The sequence below is a fragment of the Leptosomus discolor genome, chromosome 4, assembly GCF_034619465.1.
Source record: "Leptosomus discolor isolate bLepDis1 chromosome 4, bLepDis1.hap2, whole genome shotgun sequence".
In the NCBI taxonomy this organism is placed as follows: domain Eukaryota; kingdom Metazoa; phylum Chordata; class Aves; order Leptosomiformes; family Leptosomidae; genus Leptosomus; species Leptosomus discolor.
Window position 1 is genome coordinate 50064817 of NC_141394.1, and position 21075 is coordinate 50085891.

The window sequence follows — 21075 nt, forward strand, 5'->3', positions numbered from 1 at the left end:
TGGGGTAATATTCGTGATGGTAGACATCGAACAGCTATGGTAACAGCAGGTTGGGAAGAGGTCTGCTGCATGCAGGGGAGACAGGTGCCCCTCATTCAGTCTTTCAGATCCAGAGCTTTCCCATAGCTCTTTGGTGCTGACAAATTCAATGATAATGTGACACCTTACTCTGGCTCTTACAGGATCTGTGTTCATGTGATAAGATCCGACTCTGGAACCATCTGTTCAGCCTGTACAATAGAAAAACATGACCTCATCTCTTGCCCTACTCTTAAACGTAGCCCAAGAATTGTTATGGACATATGTGCTCATCCTAAGCAATTGGCCTGGGTCAGTAGGAGGTGATCTCTTCATGGATATCGTGGGTAATGATACCCACTTCTGATATTAAGTGGTCACTATGTCAGTTTATCTTCCTAGTTTTGCAGTACCAGCAGTGCAGCTGTTTCTTAAGCTGGGGCTAAACATTATCTTAACCCCAAGCCTAACTTGACAGACAAGCCATTCTCTCATACTGGTGCCATCACATACCTTAGCCCTTTGGGCCCCCAGGATGACATAATGTAATGGGCTCCAGCCCATACTTCCCTAAATCCCAGCCTTCATCCACAACCCTAACTTCAACCTTAACCTTGAATTCTCTATCTGCCTTGTGCATGGTACACTGTGGATGAGAAAGAAATGTCTTCTCTCTATTAAAATGGCAGGTTGTGGACACATGAGTATGTACCTTTTACTTCATGCAAAGGAGGCATAATCATATATTAAATCACTGGAATGTGCACTGACCAGCAGGCAAGACTCTAGATAACTAATAATGTTTGCAAAAAACTATTAATAAAGTATGAATAGGCTCATACACAAGTCAAGGTTTCTATATTAAAGATCCATGTTTTACTGACTACTGATACTTCAAAGACTTGGCTGAAAATGAGCATGTCCTTTTTCACACTAATAAATAATTGCAGGGCAGTCTGCATGGGTCACGGCCTTCAGCGGGCATATTCTCTCCATGCTTAAGTTCAGTTCTTAGAAAGTGCATGCTTTAGTCCCTTGCCTTCTACAAATCTAGGTGCACTCTGTCTAGCAGAAATAAAAACCTCCCTGCCCACCCATTTCACATTCTGTTCCGTCTTTCCCAGTTTCATGTGGCAGTCTGATCCTGGTGGGTCTGTGAAGAAAATTTCTTGCCTTCTTCAATAGCATTGATTAATAAATGTACTCCAGGAGTCAGGCTGCCTGACCCATTTCCCATGCAGTAAGGTCTTTCTCCAGGAGCAGTGCTAAAAATACACCACCATCAGTGATCTAGCTGCATGTTACATATTTTTGTTTCCTGGACTCATGGTGTGAGACTGTTTAGTAAAGCATGCATTGGCATAAGCTGGGTGTAATCAGTATCATAACTGGTAAGTGTAAGTGACAGTGCAAAAAGACTCGCTCTTTATGTTGTATCAGTGTTCTTGTGATTGCAGTGTTGTACTCATCATCCTCTAGAGACCACCTTTCAGGACTTATTTCACATTAGGCAAATACTGTATTTAAAATAGTTGTAGAACTTGGATTCAAGACTAGACTTAGGCTGATGGGGTTATATTGTTTTAATATTTCTCTGCCTTTTTAAAAACCAGGTATTTACTAACTTGTAATTCATTTTACCATTCTGCTTTTCCCACATAACTTACACCTATATGAACATCTAACGAGCTGCTTTGATAAATGCTTCTGCATGCTAAATAATTTCTGCTTAATAACTATGTTGATTTTTTTGTTTGTCTGTTTTTCTGCAGGCCTCCATATGTAGAAGCAGCCAGCCTTTATCCGGCTTTAGCGCTCGATGCCTTGAGGATGAACAGATGCTCCAGGCCATTAGAAAAGCAAATCCAGGAAGTGATTTCATATATGTTGTTGACACTCGGCCCAAAGTAAGTACATTAAATTTCTTGCACATAGCAAGACTGAATCTGGGCTATATCCATTAAGAAAGATGCACAGCCTAAGTGACTGATCATACTTCTGATCTTAGTTGCACCTGTGTAACTCCACAGTAAATCAGGATTTATCAGGGGAATATTAACTGTGAACCTTGCCCACATTTTTATTTCAGATAATTTTTTTCTTTACACTGAGCTTTTCTTATTTTTCTTAATTTGCTTATTTTTGTTCTTAACAAAATGTTAAGACATAGAAAAATTAATAACTTGTAATAGTACCTGTTTCCACACACAGATCATCTATCAGTAACTATATCGCCGATGAGACTAGCAAAAAATAATTCCCATTATAAAACTGTATTTACAGTTGTTTGTAATGTTGCAAACCTCTACCTGCTTATACTAAAATTTTCCATGCAAGATTTTTCCTGCAAGTGGGAAAACTTCAACAACCTACACATAAGGCTAAAGAAAGACCACTTACTGAGGTTACAAGAATTGAGGAGACCTTCTTTGAATATCTCCAGCACTTTTGGGCTTTTAAGAGAGAATCTGAAATATGGTAAATCGTGATCTCAGAAAAAATAATGCTGTGCAGAAACACAGAAACTCAGTAATGATCTAGAAGAGGTTGGAAGCTAAAAAAAACTGTGTCCGAACTGGCATGCTAACAAATAGCTCAAGGAGATGAGGACTAGATAGGCTTCAGTGTCCGGAGCTGGGAGCAGGGATATGTTCTTTCTTACACTACCAGTAGCTTCCCTGTCAAAGTTAACAAAGCACTGGAAGCAAAGAAACCAAAGGGGCAAATCTCCACAAAGTCTCTAGTAGACATAGGACGAGCTATAGCACAGGAAAGGAAAAACAAGAGCAAAGGCTTGAGGAAAAGAAACAAGGAGAGATCAGGAGATAGAGCCTGAAAGGGGAAGGTGGGTAAAGCTGAGAAACATGAGGAATGGAGTGAGGAGGGGCAAACCTGGCAGAGCTGGAGCAGAAATGAGAACCGTGTCTGGCTGGTGATTCACTGAAGACCTAGGGGCTGGTGGCAAAGTGCTAAGCGCTCACAGCTGTAATGAGAGGCAGTAGCCAGAAAAGCAGAGCTTGGCATGCCTCATTGCACTTTGTAATTTGGTAATGACTTTGACTTTGTTTCCTCTTTTTTATTGGGAAAACAAGGATGGTACTGCCTTACTTGTGGTCCTGAAGCAAGTGAATCACAATGAGCACTAGGAAAGGACAGGTACCACTGTTTTTAGATGGGAAGTACAGACCTAGCTGCCTAAATAATGCTTGTTTAACAGTTTTCTATATGTAATAATAGCTACAGCATAATGTATCCTGGCTGATGATATTGGCACTCTTCCCTAAGGAAGGAGGTTGCTCACTGATGGGATTTATTACTAATGGCTTACTGACTTGGCTATTAATAATGTTTTACAAGGTATTAACAGGAAGGTCCCATCCTGTAAACTTTTCTGGTAAATGACTTCGGTGAGACACCTCCTGTGTGCAGTGAAAAAAGCCTGTACTTTAAGTGGAGAGTGTGAAATTGGCTTGCCCGGCCATGAATGATGGCATATTTCCAGCAACACTGCCTTCTTCAGGAGACAGTCAGGAGATGAAGACTGTTTGTTTTCATTTAACTTCTCAGGAAAGAAAGGTTTTGATGTAAAGAAATTTGTGTACACAGATTCCTGCTTCTCTCTGCCCTGCAAGAATGGACTTATTTAATGAAGCTCCTGTGAACCCAGGTGCCAAATACAGCCTTGTTACAGTTTTGCACCTCTTAATGCACATATAAATCTAGAGCATGTAGGAAGTAACAGGTATCACTGAAAGCTGTTCCTGGCATTCCGCAGGGAACCTTTAACAAATGTAAAGGTAAGATACTGAGTCTAGTGCAAGGTTTCCCATTGCTCTAGGAAGCTAAAAAGCTACCTGCCTCTTCTCATCAGAACTGGTTCCTTGCAAAGATTATGAATATTGATGGACCCTTCAGTTCAGCATTCCCAACTGCTCTTCATATGCTGTTCCTCGTTGCACTTGGTAATCTTCAAGACAAAAGATTTGGCTGGGGAAGAAACCTTTGTTTCCACTTCATTTAAGTATACCAGGATGACCATATGCAGAACTTTACTTAGGCTACTGTCTTTCTTCATTTTCTCCTTCCTCTATGTGTTTACAGAAGCTATCATAAACTTACTGTTTATGAGTAAAACAAATTAGTTCTATAACTCTTTATAACAAGACAGGACTCGATTATCCTCTACATTAAAGAAGATGCCAGGAAATCTGGCAAGTGAGGTCTATTCCCTTTAGAGGTTGTATCCTCATGTTCACTGAGATTAAGTGAGGACAGGCACAATTTAGAGAGCTTTACAACAACTACTTTAAGAGCAACAGATGGAATTTTGGTAGGTGATGTGGAAAACTTGTTAGTAAATATTGTGGCAGCTGCAAAGTTTGGCAACTGACAATATTTAAAATAAATGAGTGTCAGAAAGCTTTGCAAATTTAACCTTACATTTATTTACTTTTAAAGAGGGCTATTTTAGATTGTCTTTTAAGAAAAGATTTCTGGGATAAAATCGCTCGGCTGTAGAGACAGTTAATAGCATTTATTGTACTGAGGATTAGGTCAGTTAGGGGCTAGATGTTTTTCATTTAGGGTTTCAGGGGTTTGTGGTGGCTTAAACTCACATGTATAGATCTTTCTTCCCAAAGCTATATGCTATTGCAGAGAGAAACTGCTTCATTTTGTTTATACTAGAACACTGATGTCTACTTCAAAAGAGAAAGATTAGGATTCAGCAGATAATTTGTATCTTTCTAGCAAGTCACACTGAGGACTCTGTCCTTAAATGACATGCTGTTCACAGGCTGTATCTTTTTTTTTATTGTTCATTGATAGTCAAAACATCAGCAGACTGCTGGTTGATAGATAAGATTAATCTTTTTTGCCTGTGCTTTTTCCTGAATTGCATAATACAAGTTGAAAGAAGTTTTACACAAGACTTGAGTAAATGAAAAATGCTTCTTTTCTGCTTAGGTTCCTATCTTAGAGTATGGTTCCTTCTGTTGTATCATGAAATTCATTCAATATTTCAGTTCCTAATGGTGGTCCACAAATGTAACTATGTATTCCTATTGCCAAGTTCTGCTCATGGGAATGGATGCGCTAGAAAGCGTGAAGACGAGAAAAAAACCCTATCTCTACGTACTAAACTGGGCAGCACCAAAGATTTGAAAAGTGGTCTCATCTGTTTTCTTATGCATCTAAAATGAAATTACAGTGGCATAAAAAGCTTTTAGTCTTTAGCTGTTCCCTTTGAAAGTTAAGAGGTCAAATTTGGTCCATGGAAAACTATTTTGACATATGACGTAAAAAAGCTAGACCTGTTCATCTTAGCTGGAGGTAAGTTGCCAGCAAAAAATCAATCCTACTCAATTGCATGCATTAAGCTCCAAAATAAAACTGAATATTGGGAGTATGTGTGTTTGGGGTGGAAGAGATCAGGAAGCAACACCTCCTTGTGTATCCCATGATACCATTAGCTGAGTACTGAAGTATATTATTGTGAGTTTCAGAAGCGACCATAGAAACAGCAAATCAATAGTACTGCCTGCAATACCGGGAAATAAAGTGGAAATGGAGTTAGCTGTATAGCCTCTTGTCCCCTAGGCAATGTCTAAGAGATACTTTGTTTTGATTTTTTATGAGCATTGACTCTCACTGCGATGATGATGATGAGTCACTTTTTGTCCAATTGATGCCCCATAAGGTCTCTCCAAAAGCTCTGTTAGTGCCCTCCAGTCTGGATATGCAATATCCATTGTTATTTAATTCTTAAACCTCTCCCAAGCAGAAGCTGTTAGTTGTGCTTGGAGGCATGGAGGTTCTGCCATGTGGGCTGCTTTGTTGCTCCTGGGGCCTTCATATTTCTTGGGAAGTTCAAAGGCTCCCCAGCCTTAACAGCGTGCGTTTCACAGGAGAGCCGGGACTTTATGCAAAAAGATGATTCTTTCTATTGGACAGTGAAATTTTGCTATAGGAAGTGCAAAAAGATAGATAGGGCAGTAAAGTAAAAGTACTTAATTTCTATCAGCTCTAGTTTTTAGCCAGAGAGCAAAATTTGGCATAAGGGGTTTGGCAGATATTTTTCTTTTCCCCCAAGAATCTCAAGGCAGGGGGGAAATAAGCATTAAAAAAACCCTTAATTTGACGCTTGGGAAAACTGACCTAAATAAGTATTTAGTGACTTTCCCATGCCAGGAAGCAAGTAACAGATTGAAAGACAAAACTTCAGCTTCCAGTTGAATGTATTTTTGCTGAAGCACAGCAAAATATTTGATAGCGCTGCATTGTAGATGAAAATATTTGTGGTAATTTTGTAAATTCAAATCTTTTGTGGTCTTACACAACTAAAGCCAAGATACTATAAACTTAGGAAAAACTACTCCAACTCTCTCTTCATTATTCTAAGCTTCAAAGAAGGCAGCTGTATCAGCTTTTGGATGATTTGAGCAGTAAAACACAGTAACTTGGGCAACAGTACAGTGTACATATGCTGTGAAACAGCGGCATGGCAGATAAGACACTGCCACCTCCTGGGTATGTTCTGCTAGCAAACACAACGCTGATCAAAAATAAAATCAGAATCGACTTAAAACCAAATTGAAACCTTTACGCTCTTGCAGAGGAGCCCTACGTAAGCTGTGGGAGTTTGCGTCTAACCTCACTAATGAAGCTTCACTTGAAGTGCATGACAAAGAGGTCAGAGCCTCAGCAGCCCAGTGCCCTGCAATAGGCTGTAACCAGATCCCTGATTCCTAACCTGTCATGTTGACACTGTGATATTTATCCCTGACTTAAATCACTCTGATTTATTGCAGTAGACAAAAAAGCTTTGTTTTGAAAAGAATCTGCTTGCTACTGGTTTTCATCCAGTATTCCCTACTTTTTTCAGCTCAATGCAATGGCAAACAGAGCAGCAGGGAAGGGATACGAAAATGAAGACAACTACTCCAATATCAAGTTTCAATTCATAGGCATTGAGAATATCCATGTCATGAGAAATAGTCTGCAGAAAATGCTTGAAGGTAATACTCTTCTTTATTGAATACTAGAGGAAAGATTTGATCCTTCCGTCACACAAATCCGGGTAACTGCTCTGAAATCAGCAGCAGTGAAAATGGGTATGGATAGAGCTCTTTGCCTGTTGCAGCTGCATGCAGCTGCCTGCTGGCTAATGGGGCTGGTGCAATGGAGCATTGTTGCAACTAGTGGTGATTTCCAAATTGCGCAAATGCCTTGCTTCATGGGTGAAATCTAGATACCATTTATTTTAATGACAAAATTCCTGTGACTTCAATACACCTCACTTCCGTGTCTTCTTTTGTGGTTTACACTTTGATGGTACAAAGAAAAAAAATCACTTATTGCAGACTGATGCTAGTGGAAAATATAGGATTTTTTTTTAAGCTCATAAAATCTCTGGTTTGATTTTTGTATGTGGCCAATAAAGTAGTTACGCATTTTAGACTGTGAATTATAATAGAAACTTTCTCATGCCCTGTATAGCATGTCACATCAGGTTTATCTATGAAACTCAGAGTCAATGGTTATAACCATTCAGCACCTTCATAATCCCATGGAAATTAATAATAATTGCTTTATAAATACCTATCAGTGTATAAATGAGCACATCTGTACCACCTTTTAATATTTTGAGTACACTACTGTTTAGAGACCTACAGGGAAAAGGGTAAGAATAAATAAGCTGTCCTTAACCCTCAATGTCTTGTTGATTTTCAACAAGCAAATAGTAAAGAGTGCTCATGCCACTCCACAGAGTCTCAGTATTCACTCCATGTATATCATCAACACCTTCTGTCATCTCCTGTATCAGCTCGGTTTAGGTATTCTTGACTTGATGCTCTGCTCCTGCTCTTCTATTCTTCATCTGTCTCACATCATCTGTATGCAAATGTGAATTTTATGTCTAAGAAGGGCTTACATTTTCCATGACAGGAGAGCTGTACCCTGTTTTCAAATAACAGCAGTTTATGGAAACCAGCAGCGAAGTGTGATGCAGGTAAAACAGGCACTCTCTTCATGACTTATTTTCACTTAATTCCCTGGTCTAAGGGTCTCAGGAAGGCAAATAGAAGGATTTTTAGTTCACTACAAAGTCTTGTTTGGCTAGGGGAGAGGCCGGGTGAATAAACCTGTCCCTTTATTTGTTCAGCTTAAGACCATCAGCATTAAAATAGTAAACAACCAGCCTGGCTGCATGGGACAGTGCTGTGTATTATTTTTGAGCCAAAAGTTTGAGACAGGTCCATGGCCCAAACTGACATGTAACAAGGTGATTTCTAATGCATTTAACCCTTCAGCCTTCTTGGGGGGGCATAACTTCTTAGCATCTATTTTTAAATGAGCCATACACTCAAACCACCTGCTTTTTTCATAGGTTTTATATTTGCTATGTTGCAATCTCATATTTAGCGACCTGGCTCATAAGATCAGAAATTAGAGAAGTGATGTCCATGATTTTAAGTACTTGAGGCTTTTGAATATGGTTTTTTTTTTTTCTAATCTTCTGACTTTCAGTGCACAAGCAGGGCTTTTCTCACATAAGGGGCTGTATAGTTTTTATCTTTTTCCATTTGTACTAGTGTCGCTTCATATGCTTCCCTTGTGGCCTTTAACAGGGTACTTATTACCCGACTTGCGCATACAAAGGGAACCAGAATCAAAAAAGGCTGCCAAGGACGATGATAATGTACATTTAATATGGCTTTAAAATTTTCAAGGAGTACTTAAACATACCTAGGTGAATCTCCACGGTAAAACATCACATTACACTAGAAGCATTATAAAATATGTCTGCTGCTTGTGATCTGTTGTAAGTTGTTATGGGGCACATACAAATCTTTGAAGAGATATCTGAGGCTGATTTTAGTTTAATGTGTGCTGTATTGTTGCTTGGGAGTGTACAGTATGGAAACGGGGGCATCAAGACATAATAGGTCTGATGTGTTGCAGGAGTGCAGCAAGGGTAATTTTATTTGACTCACTGGAATTAAGTAGAGGTGAAGGTTGGAGGATTTTTTTCACATGAGAGACTCCATATTATTTTCAATATACAATTTTAAATAACTTCTGATGCTGAGGAAACAAGAATTGATTACTCAGTTTTCCTTTGAAAATGCACTTATATTAGGACTGTGTTCATTTCAATGATGTTTCTTTAGGAAAAAGCTGAAGAAATTAATTTATACTTACAAAAATGTCAATAATATATTTGAATAGGTAAAAAAAAATTGGTTTCAGCTTTGTGAATTTACTGACTTTAATTCTAGCAATTTTATTTATCTTAAGTTTAACATGTCTTTATTCTTGTATAATGTTAATTTTTGGCAAAATATATCGGCATTATAAAATTATTAAATTTGTAGGATAATGACAATTTTTTTGCGCATATGCAAAAAATGATGAGATTTGACTGTACTCTGGAAGTAAAATGCATTTCAACATGCTGGACTTTCAGAAAAAAAATCCTGGTTTACTTTCGTCTCTGCTGCCTCATATTGTTTTAGTATAGTATTGATTTTTTTTTCATTTAAAGAGAGGTGTATGTGAAGATCCTTACGACAATTTTGATCCTGCGCACAACTTCTTTGAAATAATTATTAATATTAGAAGGAAATGTTGCACAAGGACTTTTCTCAGTGAAGATTCAAGGGCTGACTGAGGCTGCCGTTTGGCATTTGTGATGGGCTGAGCTTGGCCGTACACCCAGGGGCTTGGCAAGCCGTACAACCAAGACTTGACCCCCGTTGTGCATTGAGATGATGACCCCACATGCTCCCTGTCTGTATTTAACAGCAAATATGAGCTTCTCCTCCCCTCATAACAGGAGCAGTAGTAGCTGATGTAAAAGCAGCCCTCTGATCCTTGGACTTCACTGACAGGACAGCCAGAAAGAGAGGCTCAGGGTTTGGCCCACAGCACTTACTCCTTCCTCTACGTAGGGCCATCCTGCCAGGAATGGGGCAACTGGTTCAGCATCCCCCTCTGGTGCTTTTGCTGGTGGGAGAGGCAGTTTTCATCACGTGTCCTGTTTCTTTCTCCCCTCCTGGGGAAGGGAGCACCACTGGATTGCTATGAGTTCTGCCAGGGGGCTCTTCAATTTCCTGTGCCCAGACAGTGGGTGCAGCACATCTTATTTCTCCAAGATTTCGGTACCATTTCTGGTGAGATGGAAATGTCTTTTCCTGTTAGGATATGCCTCATAATTGAATTCATAATTGAACTCAGTATTAAGGTCCAGATCGATAGCCAAAATCATGTGAAATATACAGTGTACGCCTTTAGTACAGTCTGAACTTTGCTCAGTGAAGTGGTCAGTAAATATTGACTGTAATTTGGTAGTGGGAATGAGCAAAGCTCTATTTCAGCCTTACCTCGGGCTTTTGTAAACAGAGACAGCAGCTTCAGCCAGAATTCAGCTACTAATTGGTCATGCTTCCATCTGCACAGGAGCATTAATCATGTGAAAAGCTATTTGCTTTCAGTGCTGCTATCTATGCATTTTTATAAATATCCTCCAAAAATTACTTTTAAAACAACCATCTGGAAGAGGCCCTATATACAAAGATTGCAAGACTTTGTATGGACACATTAGGCTATTTTCCCTCTGAATTAAATGGAATTAATACAGTCAGATATGTTTAGCCGTGGTATAAACTCTGACTTCGGCTTTCAAAACTAAATTCCAATTACATTGAAGGAAACTAAAGTTTTGCCACAAATAACGGCTACAATTAACAGTCTTTTAGAAGTTTTCCAGAGCACGAGACCTACTAAGACATCATTAGTTCACAGGTCATACATTAACTCAGTAAAAACCATGACCTTTTTTGCTGTATTCCTTAAATGAGTTTTGCTAGTTAATAACTTTTTCCTGAAAAGATAGTATAATTCTATATGGATCGAAACAAATACGTAGTCTATTTATGGGGTGAATTTAGTATCTTGCTGTTGAAAATAGATTGCTCAAATATTCTTGAGTATTTGTTTGCTGCTGGATTGAGGTATCTGAATTAGATTGATTGCCCTTTTTTTTTCTTCTGATGTCATAAATTCTGTAATATTAAAAATTAGACACTTGGATATAGCAGGATAGAAACTTAATGTTGCAAAAACAGGGAGACTTTTTTTTTTTGTTGTTTAAATATGGTATAGAGCTTAGAAAGCTTTCAGGAAAATATTTTCCTTGATGAGTTATGGCTTTTCCCTACCATCAGAATACTTTCTGACTACAGGTGAATTTTTAATAAGGTATCATTCAGGGATGGAGAACTGTTGAGTGATTCACTTTAACTCAAACACCATCACCTGTGGTGATGCTGAAGGCTGGGCTTGGTGGGCATGCTCCTACAGAGCTTCATCAGCAAATGTGGCTGGGAAGAGAAGGCTGTGGCACCATTCAAGGGGCTGTCTCACAGCAGTGAATCATATGCTTTCTGTTTCCAGGCCCTCATTATTAAATCCACAGTTCGCTCTCAGGGGTTTGAAAACTTCACTCCCAACACAATTTTGGAAAATCTGCGTTGCACAGAAAGATGTATTTGGTAAATTGTTTGCAACAGGCTTTGTAACAGCTCCTCTCTTTAACATAATCAACATACTGGGTGAAATTTGGTCCAGCTCCTACTCTTAAATATGTGCTTTTTTCAATGGTAAAGTTGGACTGTGTAGTAGTCATTCTTTTCAAAAGATGCGTTTTACAGAAGGGATATCTGAAGAGATAACTCTTAGGTTGAACAGTCAGTAAAAGCTTAAGGGACTATAATTACTGTACATTTAAGATGTAGTTTATTTTGCAGTTTGTGAGCTGAAATCGCCTTCAATGAGTGACTTTCTGTGGGGCCTAGAAAACTCTGGCTGGCTGAAGCATATCAAAGCCATTATGGATGCTGGCATTTTCATTGCAAAGGTAAAGTGTGTAAAATGAGCACAAAACTTGGACTAACCAGATACAAAGTGAGGACTAAATTCTCTGCTTGTGGATAACTTCTGTTACCTTCAGTGATGTTGTATCTGAAAAAGCAGTGATGATGTTATCTTAGGTGCTGCTGTGTGGACACTTTGCTAATATGGTACAAAAAGTTTGTGTTCTTTTCATTAAGAATTCAAATGTACTAAAGCTTCTACTAGCCTCTATCTTGTTACACCAGGTATTTGAATGTCCTTACTTGACTCACCAGCAGTGACTGTCACTCTTTCTTTCCCTATTTCCTCTGCCTCCTCCACTGGTTTCTGGACATTTTCTTTGTTGAAGGTTTCTGTTCTAGGACTACTTCTTTGCATGGTAGTTCTAATATAGGAATATTAGCTACTCTGAGTTATCACCTCTGCGTTATTTAGCAATCAACTAAACTGTTTAGCAAACTCCTAAACCAACTCCTGTGTATTACCATGGCCAAACTCTCTAGCAGCTTCTACTCTTACATACTTGAGAACTGTTTCAGAAAATAGTTGTTGGTTTTGATAAGAAATTATTTCTCCTAATCCCACCCAAAGTAATGCAGATATTTGTCATCTACCAACAGTAGTTTTAATTTTATTATCCTCTTCCTTGTGCTCTGCTTTTTACTGTTTCAATTCTTACTTTTGAGATTACTATCACAATTTCTTATAGGCCATTTTATTCATATGACCTGCTACAGATGACTGTATGGATAAAACCTCACGTTTCCCTCCTCAGTAACTGCTTGTTTCTCTTGCTTCTTCCTGCTCAGCAGAGAACTGTAGTTTCTTACCTGAACGGCAGCTGCAGGATAAATGCACATGTTATTACTTCTCCCAGACCTATTAGCTTTCACCAGCTTATAGAAATCAGGTCATTTACATTAGCTCTTGCCAACTTTTCCCCAGTGGCTTGTCTTAAAATTTATCCTTTGTCCGTATGCTTGCTAGCCTTAGACATGCATTTTGACCCATTCTCATTTGTACAGTGCCCAGTTCTCAGTTGTTGGTCTCCTGCCCACAGGGATTCTATTTTGGTAGAATTTACTTGTCTCTTGAGATAAACATAGCTAATTTATTATTATTCCTTGTTCCCTATTAAGACCAAACTTAACTTAAATGTTTGTTTTTCTAAGCAGTATCTTTCCTAACCGATTTTATTTCTCTGTTTTCTAAATGTAGTTCTCTTTAGAAAAGACAAAGGTCAAAACCCTTAGAATTTAAAAAAAATCCCTCCAGTTCCAAAAATAATGCAACACTAAGCTTCAGAGAACTTAGTATGATCTCTTCTTTATGTGTTATGTATAAAATGGAATCCTCTCTCGCCAGTTATTTACATTAAAGATACTGATACAATCTTGCTTATTAGATATGGAAGTTTACCACTACCACAGGCTTCCCCACAAACCTTTAGCAGTATGTCATCAGTGTGCAGTGCAGTGTGCTGTAATAATATCCATGCTAGCACTGGTATCAGAAGCAGACATTGCCATTAATGACATTACCATCAAGATGAGAAGTTAACGGCCATATTGCAAGTATGGCTGTTCTCTCGCTGTTACGTGAGTCAGAGCATTAACTACATCTCAATGTGCTTTAGGTAGTCGTCCGCTCTGACAGATTGATGGTTTTTAACTGAAATGGATCCCACGTTGTCTTGTAGTGGAGCATAAACAGGTGACACTGCATCCACCACATTGCATGGGATGGGATGAGATTAAAACTTCTCAAATGAGAGGAATAGCACTCAACATAATTCAAGAACTCTGTGGCAGAATAAAAAATGAACAAGTTTTTCCAGTCCCCAAATGAATACTCTCCCTACTACGCTGTCCCACTGTTCCTCTCTTACCACTGCCTTTCTCCCTGCTTGTGAAATTTCTGACTTTTTCTGTATCCTTAGGCTGTGGCTGAGGAAGGTGTGAGTGTGCTTGTTCACTGCTCTGATGGCTGGGATAGGACAGCCCAGGTTTGCTCTGTAGCAAGCCTTCTATTGGATCCATATTACAGAACTATGAAGGGATTCATGGTAAGCAGGTTCTTTTCACAGAGTAAATAAAGTATTATGGCATCATTTAAGATTAGTCCTTTTGTTTTAACAGAAAATAAACTTTCTTTAAATATCTTTTTCTTTTATTTTTTTTTTTTTTAAGGAGGAAGGAAGGTTTTTATTTGTCCAAGTTACAGTCTCCCAGTTTCTGTCTGAAATGTTATCAAAGGTGGAGATCAGTTGGGCACCCATTATTTTTTTTTCCTAACCTTGTCCAAGAAACTTTCTCACAGCCCAAGGAGCTGCAAGTGCAAGCAATAATTTGTATTCATTTTCAGGGGTCAGTGAAGTTTTGAGTGCCAGAAGCATGCGCTCCCTAGAGATTAGATTGCAATGTTTTTTCTGTTGGAAAACCTTTGCCAAGCAGATCAGCACTGGTAAAGCATCTAGGAATGCTTCTCAAGTTACTGGTCACAAGTTAAAAAGATGTTTGAGACATTTTTAGGTTCTATTTTATAAAATGATGAATCAAATTAATTGAAGTTGTGCCAAAATACCAGCATTCTATCTCCATCCACGAAGAGCACTGCTTTCCCTTGAGCTGGCAGCAGTGCTCAGCAGTCATTATTTTTCTGCTTAGTCTAAAAATTATCTGGGATTCTAACACCACTTGCTTACGTCATATTTGCTTGTCACTTTTCTGCTTATTCTAAGAAATAACTGGGATTCCAATACTGCTTGTTTACACCACTCTTCTGCCTGCTTTAACATATGTCAGCTCTGCTCCACAAGACTGAATGCAATATTCTCATTTTAGGTGTTAATTGAAAAAGACTGGGTTTCCTTTGGTCACAAATTTAACCACAGGTAAGGTGGTGCTAAAGTTTTTCTACATATATTTGCATGTAGTCAGCATCTGCTGCCATTCCAATTTTACTTCCTTGTTGCCTTACAAAACGAATCAACAGAATGCCCTCAGGAAACTGCTGCACCACTTTCTCCTACTATATAATTTAGCTGCCTGGAAAAACCAAAGTGAAATATTTTCATATCAGTCTTGTCTTATATATGCACTTCAGGGCTGCTATTGGGAATCCTGAGTGCTGGTCTCACAGTTGCTACAAGCATTGAGAGATCCATGTGAGAGAAAAGCAGTATGTATGGGGCTTGCAAAATCCCTTTGGGCTCCAGCAGGTCTTCCAGTAGTGCCAGGACTCCCTCTGTTCAGCAAAGCCCACATCTTCCAGGACAGTACTTAATCTTAGGCATGTCTGCAAGTTATCTATTCCATAAAGTATACTCCTCCTGTAACAGTCTGTTCTACCAAAAACTGTAGGATTTGTTCAGAAGTGTCAACTAAAGTGAAGTGGAAAGTCACCTATTTGGACAAGTTATTTTGGACATCCATTATGTAAATGCTACAGTGTAAGGAAAATGTTTGAAGACTTTATATATTTAAACATGTTTTCTTTCTTTCTTGTATTTCCTTTTAGTTTCTGTAAAAATAAAAAATGCAATTTTTATATTGGACTTTAATTACATTATAGTGCCTGATTTGAATATAAATTTGTTCTAGTTTCAAAAAACACAGTAAAGCTTTCAGGAAATCAGTGCAGCTCCATAACACCTGTGAAATTCCAGTAGGAATTACTACATTTAATATGATGCTGTTAGATGTCCATTTTTATTAGTGGCAAAAGATAATATGAAATGTAATCACCACTGATAGCTTTGGTTTGCAGTACAATGGTGCTATATTTTCTTTGATCCATAATAATACAATTAGAAGTTTCAATTTTAGATGTTTATGGAATTCCACTCTATTGGCATATATATATACACACTCGACAAGAAGAATAATTGGCTGAAAATGCTTCTTCCTATTAAGTAGCCTTATAAAATATTTTTTACTTCTAAGTATTTTATATTTTCAGGCTCCTTTTTTTTCATTGCAAGTGGTTCCAATACATTTTTATAGACACCAAGTTTGATGTTCACATGACAGTTACATGAGCATGTAAACATTTCCCACTTTCTAAATATTTCACCAAGAGAGGGCAGCTTTAAACTGTTTTCTGCCAAGGTTATTCTGCTCCTCTTCTGCTCAGTTCTCTGTTTTGGGGAATGGTCTGCCATTAAGTGACTGTCTAAGATACATTTTTGTCATTAAGTCATTGCAGTCATTCTTATGATGACATATGTTACTGTGGTATAACTTTATATTAATAGTATTAAAACATGGCTATGCAGCAGCCAGCTCTTAGTAGCCGTAAGGCAACAAGACACCTGTGAAAGTTTTTTTTGTTTGTATTTGATAAATTCTGCCCTCATTCTACCCTGTGAATCTTGCATCATTTTTGTAAGTAAAAAAATATACTAGTAGTTGAGAAGTGAATGCCTATGATGTAACTTGCACACTAAAAGCAAGTGGTTTGTTTTCATTAGTGTTAACTCAGTTTTCATAGAGGATTTCAGGTTATAATTGAACATATCTTGTCTTGTTTCAGGTATGGCAATTTAGATGGAGATCCGAAGGAGATATCCCCTGTTATTGACCAGTTCATCGAGTGTGTTTGGCAATTAATGGAACAGTTTCCTTGTGCCTTTGAATTCAATGAGAGATTCCTCATCCACATACAGCATCATATCTATTCTTGCCAGTTTGGGAATTTCCTGTGTAACAGCCAGAAAGAGAGACGAGAACTGAAGTATGAAAGTCTTTTCTTTAGTGGCATATTTACGTGTGGGGTCTGTGGCTGGTGGTGGATTGAAGAGTCAGACATTTGCCAGTCTACACATAGGTCCTTTCATAAGGCATGGGGTGCAGTGTAGATTTCTTGGCTGTCATCTTCTGGCAACATAGATTAATACCAAAAAAAGTTGATCCTCTGCAATGTGGCTCTGCTGGGAGTGTAATCCACGGTGTGCGTGACAGGGATTAGTGAAAACTGACAAGAGCATTAGCCCTTCAGCCGCGTGGCCCTACCTTTATTGCAGCATTAACAACACACAAGGCAAGCCGTCACTGGAGCTCTAATACAAGATGATATTCACTCTAGTTAAGTTCTCAGTTTAAGAGTCACTGCTCTTCTGTTTTAAGCTGTCTTTGGCTCTCATGTCAGGACACTTTAGTCTTAATCTCTCGGCCACTTTCTTACAAAGAGCCTTTTTGTCTGGTAGCCCTCCCTAGGACTGAGCCAGCAAATTATCCTTCTGCTGTCTGGCCCCAAAGCAATTATGAATTAATCTACCCGCTCTCAGGCCCAAACAGAGACAATAATACCATTCCTGGCAGTGCTTTTACATCTGGGGATCCCTTTGGTGTAGAGACTGGTCTGAAAGCTAAGTTTATGGAAGCGATCCTCTCCATCTCACAAAGGAACCCATCTCTCCACCTTCTCTCTCCAGCTGCTCTGGCTTTATGGGAAACGGATTTGGTTTTGCCTTTAGTGACCAACAAAGGAATATTAGTCTGTTTTTCTGTATTTATAACTTAAGTCTAGTTCTGTTAAGGAAGTATAAAGCTGATTGTAACTGAGTACTACAGAGCACTAGAATGTTGCATCTAAGCTTTAGCTATACCTGAAGTTGAGTAGAGACTTTAATTTTTTTTTTTTTTTTCCAGAATCCAAGAACGAACGTACTCATTGTGGGCTCACTTGTGGAAAAATCGTGCCGATTACCTGAACCCTTTGTACAGATCAGACCATAGTCAAACCCAAGGGACCCTGCACCCACAGATGGCTCCATGCAACTTCTTGTACAAGTGGGTAGATCACTTGCTACGGAGAATTGTAGGATGTGCCTTTGTTTTTAAGTATTTCTCGTTCCATAAGGCAGCTTATAGAGTAAATTCAGTCTCAGATGCAATGTGTTCATTTCTTGTGTGCTCAGTCAGCCAACACCTCTGCACCATTCCCCAAAGGAGTATTAGTCTGAAAAGAAGCTTAAGATTAAAGCTATATTGATAGTTGTGTGTCCTAATTTCATGGTTACTCACTTCTTCCACTGAGAAATGTCTCTTTCAGTACATTCTTGTCTGTGGTTTCTAAATTTAAAGTTGCTTCACCTGCTTTTCCTGATGCTTGTTTGGGTCAATTGGTGTCAAAACCAAAAAGGGACATTTCAAGAAATCATATGGCTTCATTGCTAAAACAAGTGTTTAGTAAAAAAAAAAAAGCAGTCTTTCCCCATGTTGTTATACCTTGAAGTATACACAGTAAGTTTTACTTGATGTTTAAGTTTTTTTCAAAATGTAACACACTCTTAATTTCAGAAATGTTACTATTGACATTCTGGCTTGTGTAATTAATTGTGCCATTAATCTTAACAAACTTAAGGGGAACTTGAATAGAAATTCATGAAAACTGTGTTTGAAGTAAAGCTGATCAGTTTGTTTTCCCATTGCAAGTAAAAGCAACTGTTAAAAAGCCAACAAATATCCTAAATGACAGAAATTGAATTCTTTCACATCTACTATTCCAGGTCACATCCACTTTAAAACATTTTAAAAATAGTCATTAATAGTATTCTTTAGGATAGCGGGATTTATAAAAGAATTACTGATACTGCAGATCCTCCATTGGATGAGTAATCCTGTTGATTTTAATGGAATTACTTGGGTGCGTAAAGATTTCCAAGCATGAGCTATCAGATGATAAACTTGAGGGGGAACGTGACTTAAATAGTATGCTACTGGGGTAGGAATAATAAACCACCAAGGGGCAAGCACACGCTCTGAAAATAACTGTTGTCTACTTGGCTGGACAGCCGCAGCTGAGGGCAGGACTCTTGGTTACTTAACCTGTCTGGTGAACTAGTTATACACTCAGAGTCTGGCTGCGGCCATGTATTGCCAGGAAGACAGAAGACAGGAGGATTGCTAGAGTGAGTACGGACTTACAGTTCGAGACCTTTCCTCCTGAAAATGAAAAATCAACTCAGCTGTTTAACTAAAGGTTTGTCAAATAATTCCACAGGACAGGAAGAGAACTTGCCAACATACGAGCTTCTTGCAATTTCCATAGGGCGGTTTAAAATCTCAGTTCAAATTTTAAGAGATCAGGGTGCCATACTTTTTACCCCTGATTTTTAACTCTTCTTCACAGGGCAAAAAAGCCTGTTAACTAGCTGCACCTCACACCCCCGCCCTAGACAAAAACAAGCATACAGCATTTCAAAGCTGACTTCATGGGAAGTTGAGAACTAGCGTTACGAAAAACTGTCCTTAACCTTGCCTGCTCTAAAGCCCAGAGTGCAAACAAGGAAAAAAATACAGCAAAAGTTTACGTTTAGTGAGCCACCCTCAGCCGTGTGATCTAAGTCAAAGGTACATTCACCTTTCTTTCTGTTGTGCAGCAGAACAAGGTTCAAGTTGTGTATGTCCACAGAACTGTATCTTCAGGACAGAGCCAATGCAAATGAACCATAAATATTACCAAATATTCAGTGAACTTATGTGTATGCACTCTAATGATGAATAATCCACGGACGGATCATTTAGGACATGTGTCTGAAAAAAAAAAGTGTGTACTTAAGTGTCCTGAGGCCACCTCACCAAATGAGAAAATTGCTGACCTTCCCATCAATTCCAGGTTCTGGAGCGGTATGTACAACCGCTTTGAAAAGGGGCTGCATCCTCGACAGTCAGTTACTGATTATCTGATGGCAGTGAAGGAAGAAACTCAGCAGCTGGAAGAAGAGCTGGAGGTCTTAGGAGAGGTAATAAATGCTTGAGCTCAATGCCCCAGACTTAACTGATGGCAAATGAAACCCAACTCCATACGCTGCGGAGTCCTCTACATGCTACATCCTCTTCTGGCATGAGGATGTTCGGCTGCCATCTTTGTTCTCACATAAATTACTATGAATGTTTTGCATTTAAGACACAACAGTGGACTTTTTTTCTTTAGGGATAAAATTTCACCTGTGTTGATGCACAAATACTACTCCTGAAAGAAATTTTATATCATTCTGCAACTCAGGAGCATATAATTCAGCACTGGTTTGTGATAAATTGTGCACTTCTCATACTCCATAAATGCAAACAGGCAGTTTTAAAGGGTGTCATTTGGGTTGGGCTCTGAGCCTAGTTTCTTTACATTTTTTTTTTTTTTTTATAAAAGGCAAAGACACCCAAGAGGATTATTGGCCCTAAATGCCTCCATGTAATACATACCGTTTCCTTTATTTCAGAGATTGGCAAATCTTCAGAAATCACAACTGAATGACAATAAAATCAAGAGTAAGCCACAAGACCGAAGCAAACAGTTAGGGCTTTCTCCTTCCAACAACAGCTTAGCTAACACTCCCCAGGAGTACAGCAATGATCTGAAATCATTCCCATCCCGGAGCCCTTCCCAAGGGGATGAAGAAGATTCAGCCCTGATTTTGACACAGGACAACCTGAAAAGCTCTGATCCTGACCTCTCGGCTAACAGTGATCAGGAGTCTGGTGTAGAGGACTTAAGCTGTAGGTCCCCAAGTGGGGGTGGCTGCTTGCCTAGTGAAGACAGTGGCAAGGATTCAGATGAGGCTGTATTTATGGCAGTCTGAAATACCTTCACAAAAGCAAGCATCCAGGTGAAGTTGAGCCTTTCACAGTCTGGAATGACATCTTTTCATCAGGTGAAGAATGGGAGTGGTCTGTGGCCTAAAGAAATAATCCAAAGAAAGGGAACTGTGCAATTGTGTAAGTAAAGATCTAAGCAGAACAAGACATTATTAGTTTTAAGACATAACGCTAAAGAAAGGTAGTATCTGCTATTCTATTTAGTTAAGCCAATGTGATATTTGTTTTAACTCTATCAATGCTGTACATAATTATTCCTTACTTTGTACATTTCCATAATTACTTATTGTACAAAATAATAGTTCTTCTCCAAAGACGTGAAATTCTGAAGTACTCTCTAGGGACAAGGCTGAAGATTCATTAGTGCTAGCCTTACTGGTGAATCAGTCAAAACTTATTTTTGTAGAGCTCTTTTGCCTTCAGACTTATTGTGTATATTCTTCACTTTTTTTTTTTCATGGGAGGTGTTAAATTCTGAATTCCAACCATTATTTAGCATATTCTCCTACTAGAATCCTTTACAGTTAAGTAAAACTAATAAATG

At 38.7% G+C, this 21075-nt stretch overlaps 1 protein-coding gene across 1 annotated transcript in view; it reads left to right on the forward strand.

Moving 5' to 3' along the window:
* Positions 1-20515, forward strand: part of MTMR7 (myotubularin related protein 7) — a 35787-nt gene extending 15272 nt beyond the window's left edge. The window contains exons 6-14 of the mRNA XM_086463818.1: positions 1791-1925; positions 6902-7034; positions 11829-11938; positions 13874-13999; positions 14778-14827; positions 16468-16668; positions 17586-17726; positions 19555-19681; positions 20156-20515. Of these exons, the coding sequence (XP_086319944.1) occupies positions 1791-1925; positions 6902-7034; positions 11829-11938; positions 13874-13999; positions 14778-14827; positions 16468-16668; positions 17586-17726; positions 19555-19681; positions 20156-20515 (1383 nt within the window). The remainder of the gene's footprint in view (positions 1-1790; positions 1926-6901; positions 7035-11828; positions 11939-13873; positions 14000-14777; positions 14828-16467; positions 16669-17585; positions 17727-19554; positions 19682-20155) is intronic.
* The last annotated feature ends 560 nt before the right edge of the window (positions 20516-21075 follow it).